Source organism: Cornus florida, unplaced genomic scaffold, assembly GCF_030987335.1.
Source record: "Cornus florida cultivar Cherokee Brave unplaced genomic scaffold, ASM3098733v1 CherokeeBrave_3.0.0_Hap2_Chr04, whole genome shotgun sequence".
Classification (NCBI taxonomy): Eukaryota; Viridiplantae; Streptophyta; class Magnoliopsida; order Cornales; family Cornaceae; genus Cornus; species Cornus florida.
Window position 1 is genome coordinate 79476843 of NW_026775574.1, and position 20990 is coordinate 79497832.

At 37.6% G+C, this 20990-nt stretch overlaps 3 protein-coding genes across 3 annotated transcripts; 2 read left to right on the forward strand and 1 right to left on the reverse strand.

The window, feature by feature from the left end:
- Positions 1–1387: 1387 nt before the first annotated feature.
- On the forward strand, positions 1388–2800 carry LOC132305177 (uncharacterized). The gene is made up of 2 exons (XM_059802854.1): positions 1388–1562; positions 1659–2800. The coding sequence occupies exons 1-2, from the start codon at positions 1388–1390 to the stop codon at positions 2798–2800; spliced, it is 1317 nt and encodes a 438-aa protein (XP_059658837.1).
- A 354-nt stretch (positions 2801–3154) lies between these two features.
- LOC132305178 (uncharacterized) lies at positions 3155–3724 on the forward strand. The gene has a single exon (XM_059802856.1). The coding sequence runs from the start codon at positions 3155–3157 to the stop codon at positions 3722–3724; it is 570 nt and encodes a 189-aa protein (XP_059658839.1).
- Positions 3725–13838: 10114 nt separating this feature from the next.
- On the reverse strand, positions 13839–15890 carry LOC132305179 (uncharacterized). Its single transcript, XM_059802857.1, has 5 exons — positions 15743–15890; positions 15191–15556; positions 14739–14914; positions 14415–14627; positions 13839–14240 (listed from the first exon to the last, which is right to left on the reverse strand). Exons 1-5 carry the CDS (start codon positions 15888–15890, stop codon positions 13839–13841), a joined length of 1305 nt encoding a protein of 434 aa, XP_059658840.1.
- Positions 15891–20990: the final 5100 nt, after the last annotated feature.

A 20990-nucleotide genomic window follows, 5' to 3' on the forward strand; every position in this document is an offset into this window, starting at 1 on the left:
GGTCTGTGGGAACAGGAGCAGATGGAAGACCAACCTCGGCAACCATGAGAAGAAGTCTTGCCGATCGTGAAATTGGTGAGTTGCAGCAGGAGAATTCCAATCCGAAGGTAGAACTCCCTTGGCTTGCTATAATTGAAGAAGTTATTGATGGAAGCGAAACTTAAAAGGGAAGCTGCTCGGCAGCAGACCTTTAGGGGCCGCTTGCATTAGGCTTCAAGCGTACATAGCTAAATAACGACTAGAAAAAGAAGTAATAATGGAGCCAGGAGCATCGATTAATTTTACCGAGATCGATCGGTTCAATATTGAGAAGTTGGATGCGATACAGTTAGAAGACTTAGAATTAGCACCAGCTAAGCTCGATGATCTTAAAGCAGAAACTCAGGATCCATTAAAGGAGGTGAATTTAGGTACTGACACAGAGCCTAGACCTACTTATATTAGTGCACTATTAGAACCAGAATTACAAGCTAAAGTTATCGGTATGTTAAAGCAATACAGTGACTATTTTGCTTGGAATTATGAGGAAATGCCAGGTTTGTCCAGAGATCTGGTGGAACATCGGCTGCCCATTAAAGATGGTTATAAGCCATATAAACAGCCACCTCGTCGAATGTCTCAAGAGGTGGTAGATAAAGTCAAAGTAAAAATCGAACGATTGTTAGATGCTGTCTTCATTCAAACCACAAGGTATCTTGAGTGGTTATCAAATGTAGTTTCTGTTATCAAGAAAAATGGAAAATTACGTATATGTGTTAATTTCCGAAACATAAATTTGGCAACTCCAAAAGATGAGTATCCAATGCCGATAGCTGATCAGCTGATTGATGCAGCTGCAAAGCACCAAATTATGTCTTTTATGGATGGACACTCAGGTTATAATCAGATTTACATAGCCGAGGAAGATATTCCAAAGACAGCTTTTAAGTGTCTTGGATCGATTGGAACTTTCGAATGGGTGGTAATGCCTTTTGGGTTGAAGAATGCTGGTGCCACGTATCAGCGAGCCATGAATTCTATTTTTCATGATATGCTCGGCAAGTTTATGGAGGTGTATATTAATGATGTGGTGGTAAAGTCAGTAACAAAGAAAGAGCACTTAGTCCACCTCAAAGCATCTTTTGAGAGGATGAGGGCTCATAAGCTAAAAATGAATCCAATAAAGTGTGCCTTTGGAGTATCGGCAGGAAACTTTTTGGGTTTCTTGGTTCATCAAAGGGGTATAGAGATCGATAGGAATAAAGCTAAGGCGATTATTGATGCTAGTGCGCCAAAAAGCAAGAAATAGTTGTAGAGGTTACTCGGGCAAGTGAATTATCTTAGGAGATTTATTGCTAATACAGCTGAGAAATTGCATGTGTTTTCCTCGCTGCTCAAGTTAAAGCCGATGGAAGAATTCAAATGGGATGATACACATCAAAGGGCATTTGACCAGATTAAGAAATACTTGTCGAGTCCTCCTGTCATGATGCCTCCAAGGAAGAAATGGCCAATGAAGTTATATTTATCGGCTGCTGAAGAATCCATTGGAGCTATGTTAGCACAAGAAAATGAAGCAGGAAGTGAACAAGTAATATATTATCTCAGTTGAGTTCTAACTCCAGTCGAGTATAGATATACACCAATTGATAAATTATGTTTAGGATTGTATTTTGCAGTAATGAAATTAAGAGTCTATATGATGCCCGTTTTGGTGAATATTGTTTGTCAAACCGATCTTATAAAGTATATGCTATCAAGGCCATTAATCACAGGCCAGATTGGCAAGTGGGCTTTGGCATTAATGGAATTCAACTTTGCATATGTTCCACAAAAGGCAATTAAGGGAAGAGCATTGGCAGATTTTCTTGCCGATCATCCCTCACCTGAAATTGAGTCACAAGTATTTGATGAGCTTGACTCGGCATCCATATTCATGACTCCATGGACTTTAATGTTCGACGGGTTTAGTACCAGTGAAGGCTCGGGAGCTGGTATAGTGATAATATCCCCAACAGGGAATCAAATTTTGTTTTCTTTCTTTTTGGATTTCAGGTGTTCAAATAATCAAGCCGAGTATGAAGCATTAATTATCGGCTTGGAAATTCTGTTGGAAATGACAGTCAAAGATGTCCACATTGTGGAAGATTCGAGTTTAGTGATTAATCAAACCTCAGAAGACTTTAGATGTTTGAATTGGAAATTAAGACCATTCCATTCATTGGCAACCCAATTAGTTAACCAATTTCATAATGTGACTTTGGAATACAGACCGAGAGCCATGAATAAAATGGCTAATGATTTGGCACAGACTGCTTCTGGAGTTAGGGTGCCGAGTGGTATGATGGAAAGAGTAATGAAGATTACACGCCGATCTCTTCTATCAGCTGAAACAAGAAATCAAATTATGGAAGAAGTCTTTGCCATTGATGTTGCCGAATTGGATGATGATGATTGGCGAATTCCTTACATCTTGTTCTTGCAACATCCAACTCCTGAAGCCGATCGAAGAATTAAAAGAAGTGCAGTCGATTATATGTTTATGTATGGTGATCTTTATAGAAGATCGGCTGATAATGGTTTGTTATTTCAATGTATTAGTAAGTTTGAAGGTTTGAAGATTATGGCTGAGGTACATGAGGGGATATGTGGAGCTCACCAAGCTGACATCAAAATGAGATGGTTGATACGCCGATATGGATATTATTGGCCTGGAATGAGGAACGATTGCATGACTTATGCAAAAAGATGTATAGATTGTCAAAAATATGGTCCTATGCAGTGGGTCCCAGCAATAGAAATGCAATTATTAGTTAAATAATAGTCTTTCAGAGGTTGGGCTATGGATCTAATCGGTAAGATTAATCCTCCTTCATCAAAGGGCCATCATTGGATTATTCTAGCTACCGATTACTTTACTAAATGGGTAGAAGCCGAGGAATATGTATTGGTAACTCATAATACCATTATACAGTTTTTGGAGCGACATATCTTTCACCGATTTAGATTACCGGAAACAATTGTTGCCAATAATGGATTTGTTTTTCGAGCAAATGAAATATTACAACTCGGCATTGATATGCAAGTGAAAATGGTTACCTCAACACCTTATTATGCTTAAGGGAATGGCCAAGCCGAAGCGTCAAATAAAGTTGTGATTGAAATTATTGAAAAGATGATAAAAGACAAGCCGAGGCGTTGGCATGAAGCCCTTTTAGAAGCCTTATGGGCCTATAGAAACTCAAAAAGAACAAGTACAGGGACAACTCCATATCGGTTAACGTTTGGTCATGATGCAGTGTTGCCGATGGAGTTAAACGTAAAATCGGCAAGGGTTGCCTTGCAACATAATCTCATACTTGCCGATTATAACGAAGCTATGCTTGTCGAGTTGGAAGATTTAGATGAAGTCCAGAAACTTGCTTTGGATCACCTTATGGTTCATAAAGCAAAAGTAATGAGGGCTTACAATAAAAGGGTGAAGTTCAAGTCATTTACAGAGGGCGATATGGTTTGGCAAACAGTTCTTCCACCTGGAAAGGTGGATAAGGTCTATGGCAAGTGGTCACCTACTTGGAAGGGTCCATATTTGGTTCATCAAGTATTGCATGGAGGCGCTTACAGGTTAAAAGATTTAGATGGTGAAATCCATCAGAGACCAATAAATGGAAGATACCTTAAAAAATATAAGCCAACTATTTTTGAGCTCATGGAAGAAAAGAAAAATTCCAGTAAGTCAAGATAGTGTGGATTGTATTTTATGCAAGGTATGTAGAGATAAAATTTGCTCTTGTAATGAATAAGTAGTAGCATTGATATAATGTGATAACTAGATTGTTCAAAGAAAACCACATTACTTCCCAAAAGATGTAAATTGTTTGAAAATCACATTACAAATCCATAATAGTTGTCATGAGAGAATAAAAATTCAAGGTTGGTTAAAGTTCTGTTGAAATTCTTCAAAATGGGCTTTGAAACTTGCCCATGATACCCTGGTTTGATCAAGCTTAGCCTCTGCTTGCTTCTTGGACTGCTCCAACTTTGGCATTTGAGTCTGGAGTGCTTTGAACCTTGGGGTAGCAACTTCTGTTTCTTTCTTTAGTTCTGCCACTTTGTTGCTGTGTTGTGATTTGTCTTTTTGAAGCTGAGCTAGTTGTGCTTGAAGTCTTTTCTCCCGTGCATCCAGTTCAGCAGCTTCTTTCTTCAATGACAAGTGTAATTCTTTTCCATTCTTCAAAGATCGAGCAAGCAGTTCTTTCTCTTGGGTTTGAGCAACATAATGGTTGAGGGTTTGAGTAGACTCGGCATAAGCAGTCATCATAGAAGGGACTTGAAGGTGGAAGTTCTTGAAGAGAACTTGGTCACCTAAAGAGAATCCTGGGTAACTACTCAAGAAGGACAAGGTTTCAGTTAACTCATTTTTGAATGAAGGGGCTAGAGACAAGTCTTGTTGTACCATTTGGGACAGGATTTGGATGGCTTTTGTAACTTCTGAGGGTGTGTCTGAGGTTTGTTTAGGTGGAATTTCAGGAAGGTCAAGATCAGGTGAGTCAAAGACAGAATCAAATAACAAGTCAAGGGTTGTAAAGGGAGAGCTTGGGTTGATACTGATAGGATTGGTTTGAATAGCCGAGCCTTGTTGTACCTGAAATATGCTATAGCTATAATAAGTTTACAAGAATAGGTTGTAAAAGAAATGTATATATACATATATCATTACTTACTTCATTAGAATCTCCGACCTGTTTATGAATTGATTTTGCAGCCAAGGGTGGAGAAGGCATAGGGGACCTTTGTTTCTGACCAACTGATAACTCGATCTTTTCTTCTTCTCCAGCATGGTCTGTAAAAATTTCTTGAATTGATTTTTGTTCTGAAGAGAGTGGAGTTTCCTGAAAACAATGCCGTCTAAGTTATATTATAAGGAGAAAAAGGTAATATACGAGATCAGGCAAAAAAGAGATTACACTGGGAGAGGCAGCAACAGATTTCCTTTTCTTGGTTATAACTTCTTCGTCATCCTCATCATCATCATCAATCAGTTCGAAGTGTCTTTTGGCTCGTGACTTTTAAGGTTTTTTCCCCACCGTTTTCTTTCTTGTTGTTTTCTGACAGAAAGTGTTAGCAAGAGAAGGGGTACGCCTCAAAAGAATAAATATATGGTTTAGTTATGGGTGTTACCTTAATAACTGAGGATGGAGGTATGCTTTGAAGAGTGATATAAAAATCGACTTGAGTTTCTTCAGATTTGGTGGATTTCTCTGGGGCATTGGAATGAGTACCTGGATTTATGATTAGTGAGCATATAAACCAAATAGAAGTTCTATGGAAAAGATGAGGATATATAAAACTTACTTTGCTGAGAGCGAGATCTAGTCCTACCTGCAGGAGCTGTGGGAGGAGGATGAGTTGGTGCTGCATTAGTTATTTTTTCTGGTTCAGGAGCAATAGAGAGGGCTATGGTTCAATGGAATCCAAACCTTGAAAGTTAAGGGAAATGAACTTGTAGGAGCCAAGGAGAGTGCACACAAGCTGACTGGAATCCACGGTCCTGGTAAAAGTGATGTAGGATGTCCACCTATCCTCAAACTTTGGGTCAGTACTCGGTTCTTCAAGGAAGGGTTTATATTGAAACCCTTGAAGAAGTTGAGTGAATCCATTAGACACATCTTGAACTTGTTCACTGCTGGAAAGCTTTACTCGCCGATGATAGTTCTTGTTGTTAGAAAAATGGGGAGGTAATGGGATCATCTGCGTCAATCCAAATTGCCGAGCTAATTGCGTTGGGTTATAAAACTCAACCCCAGTTCGGCTCTTGGGCAAATTGGGAGCAACGGTATTACAAGGTATATCTCTTGCAATCAAAAAGTGGCCCTATGAAGTGATATAAAGGTCAATCTGTTCAGGAGGAGACTCGACAGTAGGGGGAAACAACTAAGATGGAGCTAGTTGACATTTGGAGAAAGGAAGGAATTGGGATTGAGTCATGATCTTGCACTGATGATAGAAGAATTGAAAACAATCATTAAAGGAATGGTCTTTGGGTTTGACTCTAGCATATCCAAATGATAACAAAGGATCATTTGGAGCAGGCAGAATGGGAGAGGATAACTCAGGGAAATATGCATGTAGCCAGAACTGATATAGCCAGAATGGAACTCCAGATCTTGCAAAGTTGGAAGTAATAAGGTCGGATAAGCCTCTATACAAGGACGTTAACAGGAATGGAGCTAAAGCCATGGGTTTCCCTTTAGATAATGCGATAACCAATTGGGTAAGGTCCTTGGTAATCTGGATAGCAGGAGCACACAACAAATATCTACACAGCCACAGTAGTAAAAATCCTATGTGTTCTTGTTCATCTACGTCAATCTCTTCTTCTCCTAACATTTCTTTCAAGAATGGTCCATGTGATTGCACAAAGGGTTTAGCCCTTTTTGTTCTGGGAAGTAAAAGGAGGTTTCTTCATCCTAGAGGAGATAATTGATTTCATCCCCTCCAGGTTTTAAACTTGTTAGAAAGCAGACGTCCTTCAGGGTAGGGGCCATCATGCCACAGTGCAAGTGTAGTGAATTAGTTGTGGGGGACCAAAAGTGCAAAGAGGCAAAAAATAATGCTCGGTCAAAGGAGAAGGGAATCTTACTTAGCTAAATGAGGTCAAAGATACCCATCTTTTTCCACTGCTCTCCTTTTGCTGCTGACACGCGATTCACCCAATCGTTCCATTGGAGCATTGATGGATGCCAATTTCTAACAGAGAGAGTTGGTCGGTCTCCTTCCGCTATTAGACAAAGAGTTTTGGAATAAGGAAGATGAGGTTTCGCTTGTGGATAAATTGAAGATAAGGAATGGGAAAATCGAGTAACAAACGCTGGGCCAAGTCCCTTAATGTTTTCAGAGATATTGATCAACGTATTGGAATTCAGTTCGCTTTGATCTAGGGTTTTGATCACTGATTTTGTTAGTTGGGTATGCGATGTTGCTTCTGGAAAAGGGTTTTCCAAATTTAGATCAGTTTGTTTCATTGGTTTTGAAGTCATGTTGCAGAAAAGGTTTCGTCAGAGAGAAGATTGGAGAAGAAGGGGTTTTGGTAGAAAAAAGAGTCTGCAGAAGGTTATGGGTTATGGAAAAGCCGTGTGTGGTTGAAGATATGTGATTACGGCGATAATTAATGAGTGATAAGATGGTCATCATAATCGATATGTTTTGGGAAGTGAATTAAGATAAAGCTGATAGGGTTATTAGATATATACAGAGTTATGATGCAATGGGTGTATTTGAATTTTGGAAGCCGAAGGGTTAAAACGGCTACCAAAATTGGGGGGCATTGTTGACACCCATTTTGGTATTTGGATTGCCAACCCATCTTCGGCCCAGTCATGAAAACCAAATGCCCTTGGCGCCCGTTTTGGTAATTGGGTTCTGGCCCTAATTGGAGTTGATGAGCAGTGAAGTATTGGGCCGAGAGAATATAATGGGCTGAAACATGTGGCAATGAGGTTGGGCTAGGAGGTATGTTGGTAAGCAATGATTTGGTTTTCGGCTGGGATGGTGCAATGCAGTTAAGATGTTGGGCTTTACACATCACATGGATGGTGGTTGGTTGAATGACGTAGCAAAATTACAGAAGATGGCAAAGTTACACGCAAAGGCACTGCAGATAGGATAAGAAACATTTGAATTGCAAAAAATATTAGATAAGAGTTATATATTTATCTTATATTTAAATGAGGTTAAGAGTTAGTATTTAGTTAGGATTAGTTAGATTTGAATAATTATTAGATGTATTAGAAAGTAAATAGGATGCTTGTACTTAGGAATTAGTTTATATGTTATCTATAAATAAAGGAGGCATACTGTGAAAGAGGTCCAGCATCCTCAGAATCTTTATTATTATTTGTTTGCTTCTTAATCTAAGAATAGCATTCTTGCTATTTCTTCTTTATCTCTATCTCTCTATATATCTCAATCTCAATCTCTCTCTCATCCTTTCTCTTCATTCTTTCCTTTTCTTTTCTTGCTATATCCATTATCTCCCCTTTCTATTCTCTTGTTACATTACTATAATTTGTTTATAGAAAGTCCTTTTAACTAAGGCATTTTTGAACCCAAAAGAGGAATTTATTTGTTCCCTTTTTCTTCGCATCGTCTAAAAGTCAACTTTCTCAAAGGGACTAATGTCGACTATTTACAATCGAACCACACAAGTGGTTCTGGCACGCCCGGCTTACATCAATTTGAAATCGGCTCCATTCAGCTGATTTTAGGGTCAACACCTTCTTATGTGTGAAGCAATCACACGTGTTGGTGATTATAGCTGATCCTAATAATTACAATTTAATCCTAATAATTACAATTTAATAATTATTATTTGTTAACCCCTCTTTTTCTCTTGCTTTCTGTCTCACTCAGCTCATCTATACTTTGTATAAACTTTCTCTTCTCTCTGTGTGTGTGTGTTTGTTTTATCATTCAAATATATAAACTTTCTCTTCTCTGTGTGTGTGTGTGTTCGTTTTATCATTCAAATATATATATATATATATATATATATATATATATATATATATTTGATGATAAAACAAACACACACACACATTTTTTTGCCCACGCCGAGGCTCAAACCCCTCCCATCTTCTTTGAAGACCCTTTGGTATGATGTAACTCATCTTGTTAGTATGAAAACATTGAATAACAATTAAAACCTTTAAAACTCTTTTGATACTAATGATAATGGAAATGGTAATTTGTTTTTTTTTTTTTAATTATTTTTCTTTTTTGTTTTACGCTTTGAGTTTAAGTTTAGAATTTTTTTTTTTTTTTTCCATTTTGGATTAATAAGATTTAATTTGGATGGTGAAGCGAATGGAATTTTATTTTTAATTTTATTTGGACAATTTGCCAGTTGTTTGGATAGAAAGTTAAAGATGACAATTAGCTGCCTGCCTCTCTAGCACTGACTTTTCTTTCCTTGTTTTTTTTAATTTTTTTAATTTTTTATCATGACATTTCTTTCCCCTTGACAACTATTGTATTCAATTGTTTTTCATCCCTTAAAAGCACGAGCTGGAACTTTTATAATATATATATATATATATATATATATATATATATATAAACTCAGAAATTATTATAGACTTATAACACTAGGTCCTACAAAGTTAATAAAAAGAGGAGAAAAATAAGATTAAAGCAAGAATGAAATTGAGGAAAAAAATCGAATACCACACAATTAAGTCTTTTTTAGTGGATTATCATCTTTTGGGGCTTACACTGTCCTGCAATATTACAATCAAATGGCCGTATCTGTAGATACATATATATTTTTTCACAACGAATTACGAAATTTGCCAATTGATTAGATAGAAAGTTGGAGCAGATAAGTTGTTATGAGCTTGAAGTTACAAAATATGTAGCTTAATTAACATTGCTCAGGTAAATTAGTGTTTTGAATTGTTTTGGAAATTGTTTTAGACTCGACAAATATCATCAACTTGTAGTCTTGTGCCAGTGAAAATAGATGGTTTGGGACCAACTTGTGTTAGTGGAAATAAATGGATTGGGGCCAACTTGTGTTTGGAATACTTGTGAGAGCAAATTAATCCATGTTGACGCAGCAATCACAAACTATATAGGACAACTATTCAATGGAATTGTTTTTCATCCAAACTGCACAAGATGTACTAACAAAATAAATTTGTTTCGTTCCCATTTTCAAAACCTATTTTTCTCAAAACTGGATTAATAAAGACATGATATCAAATAATTGTCTTCTATAATTATTGTATAATAGTTTTTTATTTTTTGAATTTTTGGAAACAATTTTTTAGAAACTCAACCAAGACTATGTAGTTAAATAAACATGATTAAGCATTAGATTTGTCTACATGGGTAGTTGTGGAAAAATACTACGATATTGACTTTCATAAATTATATTGATGTTTGAAATTTATCAGATAAATTATATTGATATTTGTAGTTCGTGAGAACTTCACATAAACCTGGCATATATGTAAATGATTGATAAAAAATAAAATTGAGGTGAAAAATAAAATACCACACAATTAAGTCTAGTCCTTTAAGTGCATTATCATCTTTTGCCAGTGAAAATGTAGTTTGGACAATTGCTTTAGACTGGACTAATATCATCAACTTGTGCCAGTGAAAATAGATGGACTGGGACCAATTTGTGTCAGTGGAAATAGAAGGGTTTGAAATTCTAACAGCACACCCACGTTGACCCAGCAACCCTCTTCACACTACTATCTTTCATCTCAAGTTACAATAACGCCCTTTGACAATTCCAAATTATCAATCCACATGCACATGATGAAGGATGTATGTGATGCTTCCTATGTGTGGAGCAATTACACGTTTGGGTGATTACGGCTTATCCTAGTAATTTCAATTTAACCCTATTCTTACAATTTAATAATTATTTTTTTCAGTTATAATAAGATCTTTTTATCATCCCACCAAAGAAATAATAAAATTGAACCAAATAACTAATCTTTTTAGTATGAAAAACATTGAATAATAATTAAAACTTATAGAACCTTTAAATTCCTTTGATACTAATGGTAATGTGAATAGTAATTTGTTGCTTTTATTTTTCTTTTTTGTTTTACGCTTTGTGTCACGCCCCAAAAACTGAAATACAAGAACTCTTGTCTCGTATTAAAATCTGGCATGACTTTCTTTACACAACCACAATTTTACAAAAAAGATAATTAAATAAAGAAGTAGATGTAAATCACCCTCTAATTTATTAAATCGATACAACCATAATAACAATCAACCTTGTCAAAATAATCCATGATAACTGGACAAAATGAACTAAATCTCAAAAATATATCGTCATTTTTATTACAATGGGAAATTGAACTAAACCAATAAGTTGTATAGTCATATTCATTAGTCATGGTCAGTATACACTTACATCAAGTCTTTTAATTATTGCAATTTATCATTGCAAAACTAGGTTTCATAAGACACATTTATAATATCGTCGTAAGAAATTAAGAACAGAAAGTCATAACAAGCAAGCTAACTCCAAGGATTTATGCAATTCACGTATACATATCTTCATTATTCAGTCATCATTAAATTAATTTACTGCAATAGATAAAAACATGCTACAATAATTTTCTCAATCCAAATAGGCGAAGTTACGTGTATATATAAGTATACAAAGCAAGATTAACTTGCCTGGGGTAAAATTAATTCTTCCTTCCTACGCGAATTCTAGATTATCGTTCCTTCCCTCGGTTACTGCAGAAAGACACGACGTCAGATCACTCTCTCTGGATCTCCATCCTATCACGCTATATCGTGCTAATATTATATATATATATATATATATATATATTTTTAAAAATAATATCCTCGTAGAACTGATATGACGTGAAATATAAAGATAACTATAACTGTATTTGAGATAGTTTAGATTCCTATTTAAATTTTAAATTTAAAAACTCTAATATCTCTACTATATTTTTAAATTCAAACATAGATAACCATTAAATTAAATTAAATAAATAAATATATGTATATGTATATATATATATATATATATATATATATATTTTACACGGGTCTTACATTCTACCCTCATAGAAAGAAATTTCGCCCTCGAAATTTGCGTACCTTAATCGAATAGATGTGAGTACTTTTCTTTCATTTCTGACTCTAGCTCCCAAGTAGCCTTTCTCTCGTCCTGATGATTCCATTGCACCTTCACCAGAGGTATCTCTGCCCGCCTCAACTGTTTCACCATATTGTCAACAATGCGGACAGGCGTCTCAACATAGGTTGCATTAGGACGAATTTGGACCTCTGTGTAGTCAATGACCTGAGTCTCATCCTCAAGCACCTCCTCAACATAGAGACATGGAAAACACCGTGAACAACTGATAGTCTAGGTGGTAGAGCCAATCTATACGCCACCTCCCCAATCCTCTCTGTAATCTCAAAAGGTCCAATGAATCGAGGAGCTAACTTCCCTTTCTTTCTACCAAATCTCTTAACCCCTTTCATTGGTGATACTTTCAAGAACACCAAGTCACCGATACTAAACTCCAAAGCGACGACGGCGTCGATCTGCATAACTCTTCTATCGACTTTAAGCTGTGCAAAGTCGATCTCGAATGATGATAACCTTCTCCGTAGTCTCTTGCACCAACTCTAGCCCCAAAAAACTACCATCACCAACCTCAGCCCTAACATATAGGTGAACGACAAGGTCTACCATAAAGTGCCTCATAAGGTGCCATGCTGATACTAGCCTAATAGCTATTATTATAAGCGAATTCAACCAGTGGAATGTGATCCTCCCAACTGCCCCGAAAATCTAGCCCACAAGCACGAAGCATATCCTCCAATACCTGAATGACCCTCTCGGACTGGCCATCGATCTGAGGATGAAAAGCAGTACTCAAACTCAAAGGAGTACCAAAAGCTGCATGAAAACCACTCCAAAATAGAGATGAAAATCGAGGATCACGATCTGAAACAATAGACACCGGCACTCCATGGAGCTTAACTATGTCTCTGATGTAGATCTTATATAATTCCTTTACAGTATCAGTAGCTCGAATGGGTAGAAAATGAGCTGATTTAATCAATCGGTCCACTATCACCCACATTGTATCATGGTTATGTATCGATCTCGGTAACCCCACAACAAAATCCATCATCACATGCTCCCATTTCCACTCAGGCACAGGCAAAGGCTGTAATAGTCCTGCTGGTCTCTGATGCTCAGCCTTCACTCGCTAACAAGTGAGACATCTAGATACAAACTCTGCCACATCACTTTTCATGCCTTCCCACCAAAACTGCCTCTTAAGATCATGATACATCTTAGTGCCACCTGGGTGCACTGTGTACCTAGAGTGGTGTGACTCCTCTAAAATCTCTCTCTTGAGATCTGCTAAGTCTGGAACACATAACCTACCTCAAAATCTCATACCACCATCAGCTCCATACGTCCAGTCGACATTACATTCATCATTAACAGCCTCAACTGCTTTGGTCTGTAATTTGTCATCCTAAGTTTGAGCATAAATGATCCGGCTGATCAAAGTAGGTTGTATAGTCAATCTACAAAGAAGAGCCCCTGTACTCTGAGAACTCGGCATGATAGAAAACTCTGTCAATGCCTCTAACATCATCCACTCCTGAATCATCATAAAGGCAACTAATCCTCTCGGTTTTTGACTCAAAGCATCTGCTACCACATTCGCCTTTCCAGGATGATACTGAAGGGTCATATTAAAATCCTTCATCTTCTCCATCCACCTCTGTTGCCTCATATTTAACTCCTTCTAAGTGTAGAAGTACTTGAGGCTCTTGTGATCAGAGAATAACTCAAATTCCTCGCCATACAAGTAATGCCTCCACACATTCAATGCAAGAACCACTGCTGCCAATTCCAGGTCATGTGTAGGGTAATTTTGCTCATGTTTTTTAAGCTGCCTAGAGGCATACGCTACCACCTTATCATCTTGCATCAAAATATAGCTAAGACCCTGATGTGATGCATCTGTGTAGATCACAAATCTCTCACCACTAGCAGGAATGGTAAGAACTAGTGCTGATGTCAATCTCGTCTTCAGCTCCTCAAATGCTTGCTCACAGCGGTGGTCCCAAACAAATTTCACATCCTTCCGAGTCAAACGGGTCAAAGGTGCAGCAATCTTGGAGAAACCCTCAATGAAGCGCCTGTAGTATCCTGCCAATCCCAAGAAGCTACGAATCTCAGTGACTATAGTAGGCCATTTCCAACTCATCACAGCCTCCACCTTGGAAGAATCTACTGAAACTCCATCCTTAGAGATCACATGCCCCAAAAACTGAATCTACTCCTGCCAAAAGTCACACTTCTCAAACTTAGCATAGAACTGATGCTTATGCAAATTCTGAAGTGTAATGCTCAAATGTCTCTCATGTTCCTCCTTAGTCTTGGAACATATCAGGATGTCATCAACAAATACCACAACAAACTGATCCAAGTAAGGTCGAAACACTCTGTTCATCAAATCTATAAAAGCTGCCGGAGCGTTAGTCAACCCAAAAGGCATGACTAAGAACTCATAGAGGCCATAACGAGTCCTGAAGGCAGTCTTAGGAATATCCTCATCCCTAATCCTCAGCTGATGGTACCTAGTCCTCAAGTCAATCTTAGAGAACAACTGCGCCCCTTTGAGTTGATCAAACAAATCATTAATGCGTGGCAATGGGTACTTATTCTTAATAGTGACCTTATTCAGCGCACGGTAGTCAACTTATAAGCGGAGTGACCCATCCTTCTTCTTGACAAATAAAACAGGTGCTCCCCAAGGTGATGTGCTAGGTCAAATAAACCCCCAATCTTGCAACTCTTGAGTCTGCTTCTTCAACTCACTCAATTCAACTGGCGCCATTCTGTAGGGTACCCTAGAGATAGGTGAAATACTAGGAGTGAGGTCGATGCACAAATCCACTGCCCTCCTAGGAGGCAAACCCAGAGTATCCCGAAACACATCTGCATACTCTGACACTGTTGGTAACTGCTCTATAGTCACGCATTGCTCAACCACCTTGATGTGGGCCAGAAATCCCATAGTTATGGTGCCCTCGAACTCCCCACACTTATATCGAGAAGGTAACTGTCCCGGAATTGAGAATATAATAATCCTCTCATGGCAGTCCAACTAAGCATGATATCTAGCCAACTAATCCATACCCAGTATAGCATCAAAGTCTCTCATACGTAATACTATCAAATCAATAGGATACTCCAACTCCCCAATTGTAATAGGGCAAACACGACATATTCTATCAAATGTCGTTACGCTCCCGAGTGGAGTTGTAATAGATAAGACATTATTCATATGTTCAGATTCTAATCCCAGTGTGTCCACAAATGATAGTGCAATAAAAGAATATGAAGAACCTGAATCAAATAGTACTCTAGCTATACTGCCATAAATAGTAAGTGTACCTTCCACTGCTGGTGGTGCACGGTTCTGTCTCCCATCTGGAACAACTGCATAAACCCTTACACCTCCTTGCTACTGTGGTGCCTGACCTTTCTACTGGTTATTCTTGTGAGATTTGGGACAATTACGAGCCAAATGTCCTTACTCACGACAATTGTAGCAATGCCCGCTGAACTGATATGGCTGTGCATCATAAGGTGTGGGTGGTACTAAAGTTGTGGATTGCTCACCTTCACCAGCTCTCTGTCGTTTCCCTGCTCGCCAATCTTGTCTACCTTTCTGCCAAGACTGACCCTGCCAGTTTCTCTGAGTCTGTTGTTGCTGACCCCTCTGATTCTGTTGAGAGCTGCTAGCCGCTTTACTTTTCTGTTCTGCCTTACGCTCTTTCTGTTTCTGGAAGGCAATGTTATTATTCTCCTCTATTGCCATGGAACATTCCACCACTTTAGCATAAGTGTCAAAATGATGACCCACCATAAACTTCTTCACACAAGAGACCAATCCTCGCTCAAACTTTCTACCCTTGTGTAACTCATTCGCAACAATGTAAGGAGCGAATCGGGATAGCTCTGTAAACTTCCTCTCATACTCATTGACTGACGTATCATTATTCTGTTCCAGCTACATGACCTCTGCTGCCTTATTCTCTTTTACTGATTATGGAAAGTCTTTGTCATTGAACCGAGTTTTAAAATCATCCCAGGTCATAGTTGTAATGTCCACAACCATCCTGGTCTCTGACTGCCACTACTGGCACGCCTCACCAGATAAAAAAAATGCACCAATCTTCCTTTTCTGCACCTCAGTGCAGTCCATCATCTCAAAATATCTTTCCAAATCTTCAATCCACTTCTCAGCATCAAGTGGATCGGTAGATCTGACGAAATCAATAGCCCCCAATTTGCATATATCTCTGATAAATCCAATCATAGGATTCGGCACATGTGGTGCATTGTCATGGTCAACACCACCACGACCGGCACCTCCCTGACCTCTACTCTAGTAGGTCGTCCTTTGCCTCTTCCAGCTCCTGACATCCTATTTTCAGTAAAGAATGTCAATGATAAGTCTCACAAGAAATTTATACTTTAAACTGGAGCATGGTAAAAGAGCAATAATTCGTATAAGTATATGCTCCTATTCTTACTATCACTTTTCTTAGCCAGGTAATTCTTAACCTAGGCTCTGATACCAAACTGTCACGCCCCAAAAACTGAAATACAAGAACTCTTGTCTCGTATTAAAATCTGGCAAGACTTTCTTTACACAACCACAACTTTACAAAAAAGATAATTAAATAAAGAAGTAGATGTAAATCACCCTCTAATTTATTAAATCAATACAACCATAATAACAATCAACCTTGTCAAAATAATCCATGATAACTGGACAAAATGAACTAAATCTCAAAAATATATCGTCATTCTTATTACAATGGGAAATTGAACTAAACCAATAAGTTTTATAGTCATATTCATTAGTCATGGTCAATATACACTTAAATCAAGTCTTTTAATTATTGCAATTTATCATTGCAAAACTAGGTTTCGTAAGAAACATTTATAATATCGTCATAAGAAATTAAGAACAGAAAGTCATAACAAGCAAGCTAATTCCAAGGATTTATGCAATTCACATATACATATCTTCATTATTCAGTCATCATTAAATTAATTTATTGCAATAGATAAAAACATGCTACAATAATTTTCAATCAATCTAAATAGGCAAAGTTAGGTGTATATATAAGTATACAAAGCAAGATTATATTGCCTAGAGTAAAATTAATTCTTCCTTCCTATGCGAATTCTAGATTATCGTTCATTCCCTTGGCTACTGCAGAAAGACACTATTGGAACCAATATATTAAAACGGGGAATATCGAGGCTTAGAGGCGCGTAATCGCTTCTTGAAGATAGTTGAAGCCTCTCCCACGTGCAACGGAAGACAAGTGGCAGCACTATCTCTAGGATTCAACTAAGCCCAGATATCAAAACTGTATGTTCATGAAGGTTGCACTTTTTCTTTATGAACCTGTATATTTATCTCCATCCGATCAACAAAATATATGAAACTCACACACTCAAACTCAATAATTTGAAAAAACACTTTTCAAATATCTTTTAATTAACTCTAACTAGTTTAGAGAGAGTGTATCTTGTTGGATTCGTAAACCTACTATTTATATTAGTAGTAATGGGGATGTAATTAACTTAATATTAATGAAGGTATTTAATTTCCATAAATAACATATAAGTTAAAGTAAGTTAATACATTAAATGAAGAAAACTTTATTTATAGTTTATTAAAACTTCATTAAGACATCTGTTGGAATTTTAAGAAATTAATAAGTAATTAATTTGAAACACATAACTCCAACAATCCCCCACTTGTTTCAAATTCATTTTGTTGATCGGTACAGTTACGTGCATCAATAATGGTGTCTTTTGGACTTGAACCATTACCTAGTATAAGTATCCTTGATTTCATCTAGGAACTTGGTGAACGATGTCTTGAACCAAGAACCACATTGATGAAAAAGAAATACTACACACACTTTTGTTCGGAGATAAAGTACTAAAGCTTGGCACGTTTCGGCCATGTGTCCGGAATCCGTACTTCTGAGTGTCGTTAAGGATCAAGCCTGTTTATATCCTATAGAAGCGACCCTACTTCCACACTCAGATCGGTGTGTCCATCAAGAGTGACCTTGCACATTCCAACCGAATACCGATTATGGACTCATTAAGAGAATTTAATTTCACCCTCTTCATTGCAAGATAAATCGGTGAATCTATCAAGAGTGATTGTGTACACCCCAATCGGAAATCCGATCTATAGAATTCATTAAGAGACTCATGTCTCAGCCTCCTCATTGATTATACGGTGAATCTATCAAGAGTGATCCTGTACACTCCAATCGAAAATTGATCTATAGATTCATTAAGAGATCTAAATCTCAACCTCCTCGGTTACAGGATTGAGCACCACATCACATAATAGGGAAAGGAACATTGATGTGCTCACACAAGTTGTTATGTTACTTGTTTTTCCCATTGAACCCAGGAGAAATATCACTGGGTTGGGTTCCCATAACAGTATAACTTATTCAATTACAGGCTTTAATCCCATCCCTTTCGATGTCTCGAACACTTGGTCCTTACCCAAGCTCTTTGACAATGGATTTGCCAAATTTGATTTGGACTTCACATACTAAGTAGAAATAATTCCATCAGCTAGGATCCTTCTCACATGATTGTGCTTTAATCGCACCTGTCTAGATTTTTCATTGTAACACTCGCTGTTAGCTCGAAGTATTGCAGCCATATTGTCACAATATATTGTCAAGGGTGGTATTGGCTTGTTCCATATCGGGATATCTTCCAATATGCTTTTCAACCATTCAGCTTCTTGTCCGGCAGAGGAAAGTGCTATAAACTCCGATTCCATAGAGGAATGAGTTATACATGTTTGCCTCTTTGATTTCTATGAAATCGCTGCTCCACCCAATGTGAAGATCCAGGCAGTCACAGATAATGAGTCTTCTCTGTCAGAGTTCCATGTAGCATCGCTATACCCTTCGATTACAGCTGGAAATTTGCCATAGTGCAATCCATAATCCATAGTACCTTTCAAGTACTTTAGGATTCTCAGCAAAGCATTCCAATACTCCTTTCCTGGATTGCTTGTGAACTTACTCAAAGTACCCACTGCAAAGGCTATATCTGGCCTTGTGCAGTATATTGCATACATAAGACTGCCGATAATCCGAGAATATTCGAGTTGATCCATCGTTTTACCTTGATTACGTACCAACTTCACACTAGGATCAATTGGAGTATAGACTGCAGAATCTGGAAAGTGATTAACCTTTTTCAGAATCATCTCGATATAGCTGGACTGCGTAAGTGCTAGACCATTTTGGAACCTCACGATTTTGATTCCTAGAATCACATCAGCCTCGCCAAGATCTTTCGTGTCAAAACTAGAAGTTAAATACTTCTTAGTTTCTATGACACTTTCCATGTCTGTCCCAAAAATGAGCATATCATCAACATAGAGGCAGATTATGACACCAGAGTTTCCTTGAAATCTACTGAAGATGCATATATCTCCTCCATTAATCTTAAATCCAACAGATATCATTACTTTCTTAAATTTCTCGTGCCACTGCTTAGGAGCTTGTTTCAAGCCGTATAATGACTTGATTAATTTGCACACCTTCTTTTCTTGTCCAGGTAATACAAACCCCTCAGGTTGCTCCATATAGATTTCCTCTGCTAGATCGCCATTGAGGAAAGCAGTCTTTACATCCATCTGATGAATTATCAAATTATTGATAGCAGCTAAGGCAATCAAAAGCTTGATAGAATAAATTCTTGCAACAGGAGCAAAAGTGTCAAAATAGTCAATCTCCTTCTTCTGCTTGAAACCTTTTGCTACCAATCTAGCCTTGTACTTATCCAGCGTTCCGTCTGACTTTAATTTCTTCCTGAAGATCCACTTGCAACCAATTGGCTTGCAACCAGGAGGAAGATCCACCAACATCCAAGTTTTGTTGGACATAATTGAATGTATTTCATCATCGATTGCTTCTCGCCAGAATAGAGCATCATGTGAGGACATCGCCTCGAATAAGTTACAGGCTCATTCTCGATTATAAGAGTATAGAAGTCTGGTCCAAAGGACTTTGGCTTAGCAATTCTGGAGCTCTTCCTTGGTTCAATTTCTTCTGAAGGATCAGAGGATTTTCTCTTCCTTGTATTAGAATCTGAAGGAATATCATGTTCATTTTTACCTTCTCTCTTCGAAAAAATATTCTCGAAGAAATTCGCATGAACTGACTCGATGATTGTATAAGGCGAAGGAGACTCCAAATTCAAGAATCTGTAGGCTTTACTGGTTGTTGAATAACCAATAAATACACAATCAATGCCTTTATGACCAATCTTCGACGTCTGCTGATATGGTAGTCTAACATGAGTTAAGCAACCCCAGACTCTGAAATAATTAACATTCGGCTTTCTTCCTCTCCACATTTCATATGGAGTCATATTGACTTTCTTATGTGGGACTCTGTTGAGAATGTGGCAAGCAGATAACAAAGCTTCTACCCACATATTTTTAGGTAAGCCCGAACTGGTAAGCACTGAGTTCACCATTTCTGTTAAAGTTCTGTTCTTTCTTTCAGCTACTCCATTTTGTTGAGGAGTATAAGAGGCTGTCAGTTGTTTTTCAATTCCTTCATCTTCACATAGATGTTGAAACTCAGACTTGATGTATTCTCCTCCTCTATCTGATCGAATAACTTTGATGCTTGAATTCAGTTACTTTTCAACTTCTGCTTTATATGCCTTGAACTTGTCTAAAGCTTCATCTTTAGATCGTAAAGTATAGACATAGGTATATCTAGAATTATCATCAATAAATGTGATAAAGTAATGATGCCCTCCACGTGATAAAAAGTCCATTTCACATACATCAGTATGGATCAATTCCAATAGAGTGGATTTCCTCTCTATCGAATAGAAGGTTTTCTTAGTAATTTTTCATTTACTACAAGTCACACATTGATCCATATGTGTTTTATCACAAACTGTGATTAACCCCTCATTAACCATTTGATTAATGGACTTAAAATTCACGTGGCCTAATCTACCATGCCATAAATCAATTGACTCAGCAATATAAGCATAAATTACTTCATTTTCAACATTAAGTTTGAACATACCATTTGCAGCATAGCCTTTCCCGACAAACACACCATTCTTAGACAGAATGAAATTATCAGATTCAAAAACCATCTTGAATCCATGCTTGGAGAGGAGGGCACCAGGCACCAAATTCTTGCGAATATCTGGAACATGTAGCACATCTTTCAGAGTAATCACTTTTCCGGAAATAAACTTTAAGTCCACGCTTCCTTTACCCACAACCTTGGAAGAGGAAGAATTTCCCATGAACATTGACATTCCATCCCCCACTATTTCGTAGGTTTTGAAAGAGTTAAGATTCGTTGCAATATGACGA